The following is a 16,632-nucleotide window of genomic DNA, read 5'->3' on the forward strand; positions in this document are numbered from 1 at the left end:
CCCAAGTGCTGTATCACATTAGTTGCCCCTTAAGCACATCAGTGAGTGCTAGTCCCTAAATCATGAAGATTTCAATCCTTTTCTATTTATATAATGTGGTGATACCTTAAGGGGTTCAGTGAAGTTCCCAAACCCCAAACCACAACTTTTTCCATAACAAAACCTGACAAAGGTTTATTTTCTACCTTTTGACATCTGTTCACTTGAAGGTGTGGAGCGCTTCTGCAGATGAGAAGCTCAAGGTGTTATTCAGAATATTTTTAGTCAACCCTCCAATCTTGTGCTTTATGCTTTCATAAGGGATCATGTGTGGACCTCACTATTTACCAATCTGTACATGTAGACACAACTTTCGATCTATCCCATGTCCGCATTTTTGCTGAAGTTCAGTTTGATTCTCTCTTTGCATCTCCCAGACTCATGTATAATTGACCTGGGTGGCAGATGCTTTCTTTTTTCTGGGTTAGAGGAGAAATAGCTTTAACAGCATATCATATTGATTCATTCTTGCTCAAACTAATTTATTTTCCTCCTATATATTGTGTAAGTTTTTGTGATGAAAGCTCTTACACCCACAAATTTCCACAACATTTTTTTTCCCATTTGTCCAACAATCTTTTGCACACAAAAGATATCCAGTGAAAACGGGGGACCAGTTGCTACGTATCTTGCTGTGGAAGAGCCTGGGAGCTGAACATGCTGAAGTTGCTCACCATCAGGAGTCATCTAGGGACCACCAATGGTAAGCATCGGTGCTGTTTCCTGAAGTGACTTCTGTGTGCCTACTGAGAGGTCACAGCTCAATAGCTAACGGTCAAAGCAGCAAATAGAAGCCTTTGCTTTTATTCCCACTAGGCCTGGTTGTAGATGATGGTCTTTTTCCTGCCATAAGGCAGAAGTGGTTGTCCAGGTGCTTTGGGGCGTTCAGAGTAAAAGCTGCTGTTCAATCTGCACTATTATTGCTGGGCTAACTCCTGAAGGTTTCATTTTTATTAAGTTCTTAGGTGCACAAATCAACATTAGAACACACTGCTTAACCAAGGACCAATGCATTAACTACTGTTTATAAATTTGGGATCAAACCGAGCTAACTGCTGTCTCAGCCCCTCATTGAAAGGTAAAATAAAAGTCTGCATAATTAAGCAACCGAATCTTAGGAGAGAAACCTGTTGTGTAGAGCTAAGAACCACATTTGTAAGTTAATCTCAGTTTACCAGGCAGATACCAGTGTTAAATATGGAAAAGAAAGAAAGAAAAGACAGCAAGGCATGTGACAGATGAAAGGCAAAGCCATGAAACAGGACTGCTTAAAAGGGTCTTCTGGCTATGTTTGAGTTTTGTGGTCTGAACATGGCTCTAATCACCAAAGTGGGTTTGTGGCTTTTGCACAAGACTGCCAAGGTGATGCTGTTTCTTCCTTAACGTTGCTTTGTCTTGCAGGTGTGGGTGAGATTTGGAGAGCAGATATCACTCAGCCCATAGTTGGACAGGTCTCTGTTCTTGGTGCATTGGAGCTGTTCCCTGCACAGACATATTGTAAGACTGACCTAGCCTTAACAGCTTCACTCACTATAGAATTATTTGCTGCATTTATAGCACTGTACATATAAAAAAAACTATTACGGGCCATCAGCATGACGTAAGAGAAAGCAATCTCTTTAGTGACACGTGTTCCCTTGGACAGAGACTGGTTCTGAGCTAAGACCTGGCAGCAGGTGGACACGTGAAACGTGAATTCCAAGTTTACTTTGCATTAGCCTTGGCTTGACATTGACTCCACAGCACAGTTCTGTGCTTTCAGTGGAAGATTTTGATTTCCTGAGCAGGAGGGCTTTGACTTCAGGGCAGGGCTTGGCAGCCATTTGCATCTACTTGTGCACTAACATTTTTTAAATAGCATGTCATTAGTGTTTTGTGGTTTTTTTTTTCCAGCTTACTGGAAATTATAAAGAATTTAGCCATGGGTTTGGTGCCAATTTTCAGGATTTGCTCTACTGGACAAACTTGTTGCATCACTGTTGTGTGACATTTGCGTCATGTTGTTCCAACACTGATTCCTTATTATGCAAAGCAGTCACATTGCCTCATGCTAACCTGAGGCTGCACTGCAACATTGCCATAGTATGATGCAATATGGCTGCGTGGTGACAGCACTGTTATGTGATTCCTTGGTGAGAACTTGAAATGTATTTTTGGAAACGTCTTCACAATTTTAATCTGATAAAAATGTTATAGTTAGACACACTGGGAGGAGGAAGGAGGAGACATTAACTTTTCCTTCTCCCTGCTACCCCATTTCCCATACTTAGTTCTCTAAATATTCCTTACAATGATGAAAACGCTGCTTGAGCCTCATTTCGATGGATACATGCACAAAACTGTGGCTGGAATTAACTCTGTCTTCTTTTTGTTCTACACAATGACTCTTCCTGAAGAGTTACAGGCTGTGGTTTATAATGCCTAAAAATGTCAAATTGTAATGGAAGAATTGTGTTTTTGAAATGCAGAACAGAGCAATAGTTCCTGATCTGCCTTGGTGTATGACTTGCCAGAATCCTTCTATGTTCAACTGAAGGTAGGCATTGAGTCCTAGAAAACGCAGGCTCATTTGTAGGAAATGTATCATCACACAAGTTGGAGACCTTGTGATCAACTATAAAATGGTGAAATTCGTATTGGATCAACAGTACTGGAGAACATTTGGGGAAGTTTCAGCTGTTGCAGGGAGTCTTGCTCGTGAGAAAAACAAATATTAGGAGTTAAAGGTTGTTAGCTTGGAGTGAAGTAAAGTGCTTCTGCTGTGGTCGGCAAAGCTCGAGGGCTGACCATCACCTCCAGAGGTTAGCAAATGCCACTCCAAACACTAACATACCCAATTCAGTGACTTGTGAATTTTTTTTCCAAAGCCTAAATGTAAATGAGAGCATAAGGCAAGGCTAGTTATGATTGAGGAACAGGCCACAGGAGTAAGGGAAGTACAGGTAGAAGAGGGTCTGCTCCTTTCTTTGTTTTCAGAATTTTCACCAGGCCATCCTGCCATGGCATTGAGCAGGAAACTGCCTAGAATTCAGCACCAGGTAACTTTGCAAGGGAAATAAGGACAGACACAGTAGCTCCTGTGGCCAGGGAAGTGGTCATGGCTTGGCCCCAAGCCTTTAGGTGTTCAAGTGTTTGGACACCTAGCTAAATGGTTTAACTCTCATGTTGCCCTGTGTGAAGTCAGGAGTTGGGCTCAATGATCCAATGAAGTTGCAACAGGGAAAATTCATGTTGGTTATCAGGAAGAGGTTCTTCAGTGAGAGGGTGGTCAGGCACTGCAACAAGCTTCCAGGGCAGTGGTCACAGCACTGAGCCACTGGAACTCAAAAAGAGTCTGATTTTTGGGTGTTCCTTTATGGAGCCAGGAGCAGGACTCGATGGTCCTTGTGGGTCTCCAACTCAAGATATTCTGTGATTCTTATCTACAGGTAGGTGTCATCTGGAAATGTGAGGAAACAGAACTGAAGTTCTGCAAAACTTCTCCATGGGCAAATCTCTAAAGGATTTAGTAAAGGAATGACAGTTTTTAATTCCAGAGTGTTATGGGCCTCTGTGGATGGGAGAGATTCAGTTACTCTGAAACACGGACCATCTGATTGCTTAGATGCATCAATGCTTTTATGAGATGGTAAGAAGAAAGAAATTCCCACAACTGATAATTATGAGTTCTGTATCTGTATGAAAAAAAGTTGGGTAGAAAATCTCTGCACGCTCAGCCACTGTACTTCAAATAGGAAATCTATTTCTATTCTACTATTTCCATGCTGGAAAAGTATCCATGCAGCAAACATTTCAACAGGTTTGATAATGAAATATAGTGGGGAAAAGATGAAGGAAGAAAATTGGAAAGAGACAAAGCAATGGACAAAGAAAAAGCTGGAGAAGGTGTAAGAAAAGTGACAAAGGGAAAGAGGTAGGATGAAAGTTGAGAAGCAAATGGACAAAAAGGAAATCAAAAGGGAAAATGGCATTTCCATGAGATGTCCGTGCCTGCAGACTGCATTAGAACACTTGGAAAAAACCTGGCATTTCCACAAGAAATAGGATCTCTTTCGTAACAGAGAGGGTGGAGTCACAGAAGCAGGCCTAATAATTATGTAAGAACACATGCTAAAGGAAAACAACTGTAATCTTTTCTGTTTGCTGACGGGTCAAAGAAGGGCATGTGCCACACTGTGAAAAGCTGGAACATCTGCAGTATCTGCGAGCTGTAATGGAAAAGGAACCTGCAGTGACACCCAGAACTCTGTGTGTTCTGTGGCAGCTGCATTTTTATGAGAATTTGATGAGATCTTAACATATCCAGTGCGTCTCCACCTGTGAGCTTTCAGAATTGCTGTCAACTGCCACTTTGTATTATATTCACACCTACTGCTATGGGAAAGAAGGAACATTAAGTAGATCTTGATGAAATACTGCTTAAAATATCTTTTTAAACGGATCATTCAGGAATATCCTCAGTGTGCAAGCAATGTTTGTGATTCTGATTCACTTTCACATTTAACAGTGTGAGCATGAGCACTTCAGCTACGGGTGCACAAGAAGACCAATTTTGTTCTCACTTTGCCCAGAGTTGTTTTCCTGGCACCACTGAAGTCAGTCTCACTGGTTTGGATGAGAACAAAGTCACTGTGAGATACGTTCTCAAGCCCAGTAATGTTTCATTGAACATGCACTGAAATTAACAGAAACGCAACCACATAAAACTGTTCCCATTGCAGTGATGGGAAACTGCTGCTTAGAGTATGAGAGTCAGAGAAGTTTGTTCTTGAATCTTTTCTTAGGACCTTTCCCACCCCAGGTATGATTCTGCTCATGAGAATATCCACAGCAGAGCTTCCATGGTAGCAGTTTAAACAAAGCTGTTAGTCCCTCATTGTTGCTAGTCCTACATCTGTAAAATGGGATTAGAATGGAAATACATCTTTGTTATGTTAAGGTTTAATTCTCAATATTAGCAGTGTGTTCTGAAAGCTTAAGAAGAGAGATTATAAATCGAAACACATTAGCTATACTTAAGCAAATTGTTGCTATGTATTCCTGCAAGGACTTTAAAAGTTCAACCCATCCAAAACTGGGAGTTTCTGTGGTTTTTGATATGAAAATAGAAACATTCAGTCCTTAAACTCACCCAGGCTGCTTCTAACTTCCAGGTTTTATGTTCAGATTTTAAAGGTAGTATCAGCAACCTGTGTGCAAGTCAAGAGATGGATTGTTAGCAGCTGCACGCTGATGTCTGTACAGCAATGCCAACAACAAATTTATTGAAGCACATTTTAAAAGGTAGCTGAAAAGGGCTGGAGGAACCTGGTGGATGTTGATAGACATCTCCCAGCTCTCCAATCTCCTCTTGCCTTTCCTGCCAAAATGATGATGCTTCCCCCCTGCATGATTGCATCATTCATTCATGCTGCTGCTATAAAGCAGGCACCACACTGCTGCATCTTGCTGAGCAGCACACAGCCCCAGCCTAAGAGATACAGTTCATTGTCTGTGCGAGAAAAATATGTTAAGTGCTATGGAACTGAATACACCAAATGCCAACCCCTTCCAAACTGAGAGAAAAAAAAATGTGCCCAATGACTTACAGTATGGTACTGGCCGTGGCTGCTGCTGCTGCTGCTGCTGCAAACCTCTTGGCTGCACAAGAAAAGAACGGATCAGCTGAGACCTTCAGTCACATAAATGCAACGGCACGGGCTGATCTGGAAGAAAGCCGCATTTTGTAAATCACTCTTTATAATCTGCTGAGTAAGCCGGCCTGGATGGTTTTTTTTTAAATGGTTGCACACATGTAACCAGAGAAGTCCAGCTGTTCGCTGACAGGCGTAGGGAAGAGGTGTAACCTTGCCTGCGTCGGGGGAGGAGCCGCTCGGGCCCAGCGCGGGGCGCTCCCAGCATGGGTGGGCATGGCTTGGCAGGGAGCAGCCAGGGCGACTGATGGGGAGCTGAAGTGCTGCCAGGCTGGGCACGACGCGAGGCAGGTGTGAGCAAACACACGTACCTCCAGGACGAGGGATGATAGGCGAGGAGGGGCTCTGCCAGGCGGCGGTCAGGAGTTTCTCTTGGTGTGCAATCAGGGGCGTGGGATACGGCTTGCTTTCGCTGCAGATGAAAGACGCATTAAATGGCAATATTGCATTTAAGCTTCTAATCGACAGCAAATCAGAGTATGCATTATTACATAAAGAAATCTGAAATCAAAATTCATCGTGAGTTTTGAAGGCAAATTCAAATCTGCTTTGTAAGAAGGCTCAGTTTTGTTTACCCAGATGAAATGTCAATGGCAATAGAAAAACTGCACAGCCTGTCTGCTCTGGCATCATGCAGAAGGGCTTTCTGCAAACATGGCTGTGGGCACCAGTTAGCAAACAGGACGCTGCCAAGCCACAAGTATGAAGCCAGTCACTTGTTTCAAGGTCAAGAAAGCCAGAGTGCTGATTTAGCTGCTTTTATTTGTTTGTGATAGGAGTCTTATGACTGCTACCCATCTGGAAAGATTGTTCTGCACCGCTGGATACACCGGTCACTTTCTATGCATGATCTCTTTTGCAATTCTGGCATTATTTTCCTCAATCTTATGAGCGTGAACTGAATCAATAGCCCCTTTCTGTGCTTCTCTGCCCATGCCTTCGTTTATGTCTTTTCAAATGTTCTTAGCACTCATATGAACATTTGTCAATGTAAGCATCTATCAGTAAGTTCTCATGTCAGGACGCGCTGGTGCCAAGCGCCTTTGCTGAAAACTGGTGACGTGTTTGCTGTTGTGTTTGGTCCTTTGCGTTAGTTTTATTGTGGCAGCACAGTATGTTTAGAAATTGTTCGTGTAAATAAGGTTAAATAAAAACAGATCTTGATAAGGATGGCAGAACACTGCTTTCCGCTAAGATAAGCAGTGTGTTATTTCACTTGTGAGAATCACCACTGGGATTTCATGCTGGATATTCCCTTTAGTTGGCTTAGTTTAACAGAACTGTTGGATTTAATTCACTTAAATATCATGTTAACAATTCTAAACTGGTGTAATTTGTTGCAGCTCCAGTGATTCCAAAGGACAATTTAGGCCTTGTAAGCCTCTGCCCTGCATTTGTGCTATGCATTAAAAGCAAGTAAGTAGAACAGTTCAACAACCACAATGAAAAGACTGAAAAGTGAATAAAAGCCTGTGGTGATTTCTGAAACAGGCAGCAAAGTGGGCATTTGCTGTGAAAATGCTAACGAGCAATGTTATGATACTGTAACATAAACTACCTGCAGACCCAGGAAAGAACCACAGAAAGATCTGACTGGATGCTCAGGAGTTAACAGCATGGCTTAAATGGATTCAGCACTTCTGTATGTGACTGCAGAACCTCTCCATCTGTGCAAAATGTGGAGACCATGAACCTGAAGTGTCAGCAGCCAGCCCTACACATTGCAGGTGTGTAGGATGGAAGATTCCTGCTTTCCACAGGACATCAGCCCTGCAGGTCACAGAACAGCAACAGGGAAAACATAAAATACACCGTGCCTGCTGCTCTGCCTATGGGTTTGACAAGGCTGCCCTCTACTGAGAACAGCCTGGAGAAAGGATCTTGGCCAAAAAAAAATTACAAACCAGAGAAGCAGGAATAGCAAAATGTTTGTGTTGAGTGTGTGCTCTAGAAACTGGGGCAGTGCTGGGGATTCAGGTGTTCTAACTGGGCACTGAGGCTATGCACCCTAAATATCAGCAGTGCAGCCTCTCAGGGCTGGGTGGTTTTGTTTTTGCTTTCAGCAGGCCGGTAGCATCCCAGGAAAAATGAAGAATAAACATTAACAGAATTCCAGAGCGCAGTTATGAAATACCTAGTGTAATTTCCTGCATTTTGCAATGCTCGATGTTTATTTTTAATGATTACAGCAGAAAAAAAAAAAAAAAAAAAAAAAAGAGTAAGGAAGAAAGAAAAGCAGCCTCCATCCTAAAGAATCAGCATTAAAAGATTTCACAGGAGGTGCACCCTGCTCTCCCAACCAGAAAAGCTCCAGACTTGCAGTATATGGTTCTCAGACATCAACTCTATCTAAAACATGTAAAAATCAGAAACCCACGCATACTGTCATCTGTCCCCTCCAGACTTGTGAGTTGGAATGATGGGCCATGCATGGCGCTTTGCCCAGAAACCTGAAATCCTCACCCAAAACAGCAGAGCAGGTTACCAGCAAGTGCCATACCCTACTGCCAACATCAGCAGGGCTGGTGAGCCTGCCCTTACACTTGATCCTCACTGAGCATTTCAGTCAACCTCCCCCAAAACTGTACAAATTGGGTACAAAATCATACTCAACAATTAGGGGTTACTACTCGTAGCTTGGAGTTTGTTACCTTAGCTTAGTGTTCACTACTGGAAGCAGCATGGAACAGGAATGGCCCATTGCATTGCTCAGCATCAGTGCAGTGGATTGCAGAATCTCTGCATCCCAAGCTGCCAACTGTGGGAAGGCGTGTGGGGATTTATTCTGCGCTATCCATTATTTTGAGGGCAAGCACTTTCCTTGCAAAATGAAATAAGAGTTGCATCAGGCCTGGTATTGCCAGCCACCCCAGGTGCAGCAAGCAGGTGTGTGGGGGCATAGGGTTGGATGGGGCAACACGGTGCAATCTGTGATGTGTGTAAGGAGCCCTGGCAGCAGCTCTCAAGTACAACTATCCATCTTCTGTCTCTTGGGAGCTTGAAGCCGTTACGATGTGCACACTGTGCAACAAGGACTGGCCCTGTAAGCTCAATGTTTCCAGCGCTCCACCAGGATGCCTTAACTTTAATGCTGTGTTTTACTTCCACAGGTCTCAGCATTGCTTGGGGAGAGTTTTCCCCCATATTAAAGACTTGCAGAGCGTTCAGAACCTTGGAAGGTACATGGGCTGTGCTGCAAGGTGGTGGCTGCAAGGGTGCTGAGCTGATGGAGCTGCTGCCTTGTTAGGTAAAATGAGGTAGGTAAGATGATTAACCTCAGTTCTGGATTTTGACCAAGAACCACTTCGATTATTAATCCATGCCGCTTAACTATTAATTCTGTCAACCTAAGGTTAAATTGGCGTGTTTAATTATTGATTCTCATGGTTCTGTGAACACGGCTAGGATATCTGTCACATGAGACAGGCGGTGGAGTCACCACAGGCATTCAGAGCCATGGAGATGTGGCACTGAGGGCTGTGGGCACGGTGGGCTGGACTTGGACCTGGGGATTTGAGATCCAACCTGAATGATTCCATGATAATGAGTGCGTGGGATAAGAACGACCAAGGATCTCAGCCCGTTCAAAAGCCTCGTTCACACATTCCTCCCCTCGCTGCAGCAGACAGAGCGGAGTACAGACCCCAGCTCCCCCCCCTCACCGCCCGCCTCCCAACCGTCGCTTCCCGGCAGCCCCTCAGCGAGAGGGCGGCAGCTTCCAGGCAGAGCGACAAGCCGCTCAGCCAATGGCGCTGCATTTTGGCGGCCTACGGACCAATAGGAGCGCGCGCTCTCCGGAGTGTTCTAGAAGGGGCGGGCGAGGAGGCGCGGCTCGTTTCGTTCCCGCCCCATCCCGGCCCGGCCTAGCGTGGAGCGGCAGCTATGGCGGTGAAGGCCCTCAACCCCAAAGCCGAGGTGGCTCGCGCCCAGGCCGCCCTGGCGGTGAACATCAGCGCTGCCCGAGGGCTGCAGGACGTACTGCGGACCAACCTGGGCCCTAAGGGCACCATGAAGATGTGAGGAACCTCGCGCGGCTCCCTCAGAGGGTGGGCCGGCCTTCCCGCCATGCGCCTCAGCGCGCGGGCGGCCGTTGGGACCTGAGGGGAGAGCGGGGCTGCGCGGCGGGGAGCGGAGGCGGAGGGCGGGTGTGGGACGGGCGGTGGGCTCGGGGCCGGGGAGGGCCGTTCGGAGGCTCGCTCACCCTCTTCGTGCCGCCCGCAGGCTGGTGTCGGGGGCCGGAGACATCAAGCTGACCAAAGATGGTAACGTGCTGCTGCAGGAAATGGTGAGCGATGGGAGGAGGGGGGCGAGGGGGTGCGGAGCCTGCTTGTGGATGTCCCTGTGAGGCGCTGTGGGGGTTGGGGGCCGACAGCCTTTGTGTGGGATGTGGCACCGTGTGTCTGGTGGGAGGTTAGGCTGAATTGGCTGCTCTATGGGGAGCCTGTTCTGTGCCCACCGCCCTCTGGTGAGGAACCTCCTAACACCCTCCCCAGCACAGCTCCCTGCCATTCTCTGACGTACTGTCGCTGTTTGGGTCCCCAAGGGAAAAAGAAGATCTTATTTTATAGATTAGCTCAAGAAATTTACTGTCAAAGTCTAAATGTCTTTTGTTGTTAAGTGGGATTATGTGTTGAAACCAGCCAAACTGCCAGGAATCATTGAAACCATCATCTATTCATTAAAAATCTTGGTTAGCTAATTTTAGATTACTTACTACCTGTACCAGTGCCATAAAGCTTACTATTCAGTTTGTTATTTTTGTTTAGCAAATACAACACCCCACAGCCTCCTTGATAGCAAAAGTAGCAACAGCACAGGATGACATCACTGGAGATGGTACCACCTCAAATGTCTTAATCATTGGAGAGCTGCTGAAGCAGGCAGATCTCTATATTTCTGAGGTACGTGTGTAGCGTTTCTTTTGTAGATGGGCAAGTAAAAAAGCTTCACCTGAGACTGTTCAGCTTTGGTTTTTTGTAGTGTACTTGGTGCTCAAAAACATGGAAATCAAATACGTCTTTCCGCTTAAAATGAGCGTGTCACAGAACTTACAAAATGGAGAAAAGCTAAAGAGGACCTAAGGCTTGTTCTGCTTATTTATACTGTAGCTTTTAATAACGTTGTGCCTGATTCATGCTGTTATCTCTGACTGTTTTGTTTGAATGAGAGCATTTCTTATCTGCGTGCTAATGAGGAAATACTCCATGGTAGTAGATGTTTTGGTAGTATAAGTTGGAGAATAGGCATTCATATTGCACAGTGAACACCCAAGTGTGCTTTATAGTTCCCTTGGTTTAAATTCTGTGCTAGAATAACCTGTGCTTTTCCTCTGCATTGGAAGGATTGGCATTCCTTTTATATGTATTCAGAAGGACAGTACATTTTCTTATCACTGTAGTGCGTATGCTCCCTGTTCTGCTTACAGGGAAAGCACTATTTTATCTTACTGTTGTCTGATTATGTCTCTTCTTTTCTTGCATTAGGGCTTGCACCCTAGAATAGTAGCAGAAGGATTTGAAATCGCAAAGGAAAAGGCACTTGAAGTCTTGGAGCAGGTCAAAGTAACCAAGGAAATGGACAGGGAGACTCTTATAGATGTTGCCAAAACATCCCTTCGTACTAAAGTTCATACTGAACTTGCTGACATCTTAACAGAGGTAAGTGTCCATGCATCTTCATCCCCTTTTGTGTGTTGTGCTCCAGGTTTTAAGCTGCTGGGGTTATTCCTCTGGCGAAGAGCAGATAGAAGGGTGTGAGCTTGCACTTTAGAGTCTGATGGCCCTTCTGGGGATCCCCCCTCCTCTATTTCAGGCTGTAGTTGATTCTGTTTTGGCGGTCAGAAAACCAGGTGAACCTATTGACCTTCACATGGTGGAGATCATGGAGATGAAGCATAAATCGGAAACTGACACCACGTAAGTAATGAGTCTCCTCAAGCTTCAGTTTAATGGTATCCTGATAGTGGAGTAGCCTGGGTTGGTTTTTTGTGTGTGTTTGGGCTTTTGTGCTGTGGTTCTTTTTTCTGTTGGAAGAACATGGGTGTCTCAGAGGTGCTGTTGGAAAAATCATTAGGGAGTGAGTGAAAGAAAGGCAGAAATACAAGTTTTAGCCGTGAGTGGTCTTGGCAGCGTGTTTCCCAGCCACTGAACTTGACATCCTGACAAGATTTTTGAATAGCAAAGGGTAACATTGGCTCAGACTTCAGCTTTGCTGCAGATGGGCATGGTTGTTTGCTTTATAAGCATGTGGTACTGTCTGTGTCTTGAGGATGCTTAATATGTTTTCAGCTTCTGTGAGACAGTAGTGATCAGTACCTGAAAACTGGCTTGCAGCTGTCTCACTGGGTGTTCTTCATGCCCTTATATTTCACAGTGGCATGGACGAATTCTGCGCTAGCTTTCTTCAGTAGCTATTGCAGTCAGACACCATGCCAGAATAAACTCCCAGTTTACACTCTGGCAATGCTTCTGTATGTGAGTGGGCATGCCTTTGGGAGTGGGAAACAAGATTATTCTTTGCTTCTAACTCGAATTCACAGACAGTTCATACTAGATGATGGCACTGCTGGTTATCTCGAGCAGTGTGTGCTTCCATTAAGTGCTGGTCTCTGACCATCTTGACACACAAGATGCTCATTGATCTTTCAGGCTGATCAGGGGCCTGGTTTTGGATCACGGTGCTCGCCATCCTGACATGAAGAAAAGGGTGGAAGATGCCTATATTCTTACTTGCAACGTATCTTTAGAGTATGAGAAAACGTGAGTACACAGCACCAGCATGTAAGACACATTTTCTGTTCCTCAATTCCTTTAAGTTGTGCTTGAACAAGTACCAGTAGGGCCACAGAGATGCTCTTCTGGAGCATGGCAGATAGTGTAGAAGTGGGGATGGAAAAGGTGGAGCTTCCCTTTTCCAGAAGATGGAAGCAGAGGAAATTAGTAACTGAAATAAAATCTGCATATTAATTTTTAGAATGTTACTGAAAGGATTCCTTCTTCCTTGAGCTGCTTAGCTCTGTGACACAGAGGACAGCTAATTTTCTTACTGCTTTTTTTTTTTTCCTCTCAGAGAGGTGAGCGCTGGGTTCTTCTACAAAAGCGCAGAAGAGAGAGAGAAACTGGTGAAAGCAGAAAGGAAGTTCATTGAAGACAGAGTGAGCAAAATCATAGACTTGAAAAGAAGAGTTTGTGGTGACTCAGATAAAGGATTTATTGTCATTAACCAGAAGGTGAGATAAAGAGTATAACTAAGTTGGGGAAAATAAGCAGAAATGTTGGCTTTCTTGGCAAGTTTGGTGCTTGACTCGTTTAGTGCAGTGCTTTGCATGCAGATAACTGAATTGAGGTTGATGAACTCACAGTTACGTGCAGTTCCTTCCTGAGATTTCTTTGAGTGCTGAGGAAGAACTTATTAGTGCCAACCTGAGGGGGGATTTGTTTCTTTGTTTTCTGATCTTGATGGTCCCTTCCTTTGTTTCCAGGGAATTGACCCATTTTCCTTGGACGCGCTTGCAAAAGAAGGAATTGTTGCTCTGCGCAGAGCCAAAAGGAGGAACATGGAAAGGTACCCTTTAGGGAGAGAAGGGGTAAATGCCTTGCTCTCCCAGACTGTGCAGTGAGTCACATCTGGCTTGAGTCAGCTTTTAAAGGCTGACAGCAAAAAGTCATCTTCAGTCTGAGTATTACTAGAGTAACTCAGTGTATTTGATACGAACTGGGAAGTTCAGTACAAGGAAGGATGTAGGAATTGAAGCTGTCTGTGCTCCAGGAGTAAATGCCTCTTCTGGAGAGGCTTAATTCTGTAGGTTTGTTTTGTTTGTTTTAGTGAAGAGCTTTCTTATTAAAAGAAACAAAACTGTTGCAAGCCCAGACCTGTAGTATTTTGTGTGCTGAAATACTGCGGTTCGTGTTGGTGACTTCATGTTTTACTTGATATGAGAGAATTGCTAAGCAGTAAACAAACTCTTTCAGACTGACCCTTGCGTGTGGTGGTACTGCTATGAACTCTGTGGAGGATCTCACTCCTGACTGTCTGGGACATGCAGGTCTTGTCTATGAGTACACACTGGTGAGTACAGCGAGGCTTTTAGTTGAAGCCAAGTTAAATGCTTCTGGTATCACTTGGCCCCAGGTTTTCTTCTGTATTGATGTGACTGCATGGTGTTTCCTTGCAGTACAGCTCCTAGAATAAGCAGTATGAAGAAATGCAGTAAATGCAGAAATAAGCAGTATGAAGATGGGATTTTAAGCCCCACTGTCTGCCTTATATTTTCTCTCGTCGCATTGCTTATTCCTACTGATAGATCCATATTTTAATATCACGAAGTTAAGAACATGAGTGGAAGATTCTGCTAGGTTCTTTGTACTAAACTTTGCTTCTCATCACTTCTTGGGATGTTACTCAGAACTGAATCTGAAAGTGCCCAGTGTTTTTTTATTCATGTTTGCTTAACATATGTAAGGTGAATAACTAACCCTGTTCATAGGGAGAAGAGAAGTACACCTTCATTGAGAAGTGTGACAACCCCCGCTCTGTCACCTTGTTGATCAGGGGACCCAATAAGCACACACTTACACAAATAAAGGATGCAGTAAGAGATGGTCTGCGTGCTGTTAAAAATGCAATTGAGGATGGTAAGTCTCAGCTACAGCTCTCCTCAAAACTGATGACTTGTGTATAAGTTAGCTCTTCAGATTGGAGTATAAGTTCTTATTGTGACGCCTCCATGTTACTGCTTTGCCTTGTAGGATGTGTGATTCCAGGGGCAGGTGCACTGGAAGTGGCAGTAGCTAATGCTCTTATTAAGCATAAACCCAGTATAAAAGGAAGAGCCCAGCTTGGAGTTCAAGCTTTTGCTGATGCTCTCCTCATCATTCCTAAGGTATGAAGACCTCCAGAATAAAGGGACTCTAAAGCACTCTGGGATCCTTAGCATTTTCTGCAGGAGGCCTCTTTACATTAATGTGAAGTAATGTTTTTGTCTCCAAGGTTCTCGCTCAGAACTCTGGTTACGATCCCCAGGAAACACTGGTGAAGGTTCAGGCAGAACACGTAGAATCTGGGCAGCTCATTGGAGTTGACTTGAACACTGGTAAGAGTTTTCTAAAACCAGGGAATCTCGTAAAATCAGCTTGGCAGTAAATACAGAGCAGCAAAACAATGCTGCTGAGGGATAGGAGTGTTTCTAGGAGGCCAAAACTATCACAGACCAGCTCTGTGAAGTGTAAGATTGCTCTTACTGCAGAAGGCTCAGCTCTTCATGGAAGGAGGCAATACAGAATGCCTTGGCAGGTGTGCTTTGCTTGTAATGCTTAAATGCAGTGTGTGCACCATGTACGCAGCAAGTAATTTGAATTGTTAAGCAGCAGGATTCCTCCCTTGAATTATGCAGACTGGTTGTTTAAAGATTGTTGTGCCTCTTTCCTAGGTGAGCCAATGGTAGCTGCAGCAGCTGGAATCTGGGACAACTACAATGTCAAAAAGCAGCTACTTCATTCGTGGTAAGTGCTGTGGTGGTTTCACTTCAAATAGGAACGGGTTAACAAGATTGGTAACATGGGTGGAATGAAGGAATCTCTATTAGAGGAAGCTGTCTTGCAGTGTAGGAATAAAGCTGAGTTGTTTGTGCCAAAACAAACGTTCTGTTTATTTACTATTCCCAGCACGGTGATTGCTAGCAACATTCTCTTGGTGGATGAAATTATGCGAGCTGGAATGTCATCTCTGAAAGGCTGAATTGGATCTGGTGGTGGTGGTGGTCAGCTCCAGTAGTGCCCTCTGGAATGCCTTCAAGAAGTCCACCTGAAAGTGCTTTTTTGAGCCACGGTGGATTTTCCCAGCAGTGGAAGTCACTGCTGTAACTAGCAGCACCTCTTTGGTAAACGCGGCCACTGAAGATATTAGCAACTATGGAAATACTCGGTTCTAAAACATCAGTTATTTATTTTTAATTTCTCTGAAGTGTAAAACTGAAGTTGCTGTCCTTTTTACCCAATAAACTGTTATGTTCTGTGCTTTCTGTGTCCGTTATTGAAAACTTACCGTTCTGTGGACCAAAGTTGTGAGCTTTGTTCAGCACTTTGAGGACAGCGCTGGGCCGTGGGCTTGGATTTGTGTTTTCTGGTTGCTGGCTCTGCAGTTGGGCTTTGTGGCTGATTCCAGTTCTTGGGGTACAGGGTAGAGTCGTGAAAGTCCTGCTCAGGACGCTGCTTCTGGAGTGCAGGGGTCTGTGTGGAATTGGTGCAGAGCATCTCATACAGGTGGGCTATGGCAATAATTTGTTTTTTTCTTGCTCACAAATAAAGCTTTTTAGTTTGTGCGCCTCAGGAAGGTTTGAAACGTGTTGCATGTTGTCCTCCTGGCCATAGGTGGCAGCTTAATGCTTTCTGCTGTTGGCAAGCAGAGGCTGTGGACACTGCAGGAGATGCAGGCAGAGTGCTGTGTTCAAAGCCTAGCAAGCAGGGAGTTGTGCAGCACAAGCAGGCTGCTGCTGTCCTACGTGATTTTTGTCTAATCCTCATCTTGTTGGCATTATCAGACTGGGGCTCAGAATGTTTATCCTGCTTATACTGAGCCAGTATGAGGAAAGGAGATGTTGGGTTGTGAGGGGATGAATACAGGATGAACTCAAGTGCTGAAATCCCTGCAGCAACTTGCTGCTCTGGAGCAACATTATTGGTAGGGCTGGGTGTCCCGGCGCTGTGGTTGTTCTGGCTGCAGGGTGGGAGCGGCTGGAGCTGCTGCCCTGAAGTGGGGCTGAGAAAGGGAACGACCCCAGGGAAGGTATTTAGATCCCGTGCAGCCCTACGGTGGGGCTGAAGGCGGTTCGTTTGCCTCCTGTCGATACTCTGTACCAGCTTTATGTCAGGGCGGCATGACTGGAACGAGTGACCTTTTTAAA

The 16,632-nt window shown here is 44.8% G+C and overlaps 1 protein-coding gene and 2 non-coding genes across 3 annotated transcripts; all 3 read left to right on the forward strand.

Annotated features, from left to right (window-relative positions):
• The first annotated feature begins 9,582 nt into the window (after positions 1 to 9,582).
• On the forward strand, positions 9,583 to 15,745 carry CCT6A (chaperonin containing TCP1 subunit 6A). The gene is made up of 14 exons (XM_042879431.1): positions 9,583 to 9,748; positions 9,954 to 10,017; positions 10,499 to 10,633; positions 11,216 to 11,389; positions 11,544 to 11,647; positions 12,380 to 12,490; positions 12,801 to 12,960; positions 13,213 to 13,295; positions 13,703 to 13,799; positions 14,218 to 14,365; positions 14,480 to 14,613; positions 14,721 to 14,823; positions 15,160 to 15,232; positions 15,395 to 15,745. Exons 1-14 carry the CDS (start codon positions 9,615 to 9,617, stop codon positions 15,465 to 15,467), a joined length of 1,593 nt encoding a protein of 530 aa, XP_042735365.1. The 5' UTR covers positions 9,583 to 9,614; the 3' UTR covers positions 15,468 to 15,745.
• On the forward strand, positions 10,985 to 11,116 carry LOC122184822. Its single transcript, XR_006180639.1, has one exon. It is a non-coding gene; the product is annotated as a small nucleolar RNA SNORA22 (small nucleolar RNA).
• LOC122184821 lies at positions 12,107 to 12,238 on the forward strand. The gene has a single exon (XR_006180638.1). It is a non-coding gene; the product is annotated as a small nucleolar RNA SNORA15 (small nucleolar RNA).
• Positions 15,746 to 16,632: the final 887 nt, after the last annotated feature.

The sequence above is a fragment of the Lagopus leucura genome, unplaced genomic scaffold (assembly GCF_019238085.1).
Source record: "Lagopus leucura isolate 7727_CA_CO unplaced genomic scaffold, USGS_WTPT01 Super-Scaffold_100024, whole genome shotgun sequence".
Lineage (NCBI taxonomy): Eukaryota > Metazoa > Chordata > Aves > Galliformes > Phasianidae > Lagopus > Lagopus leucura.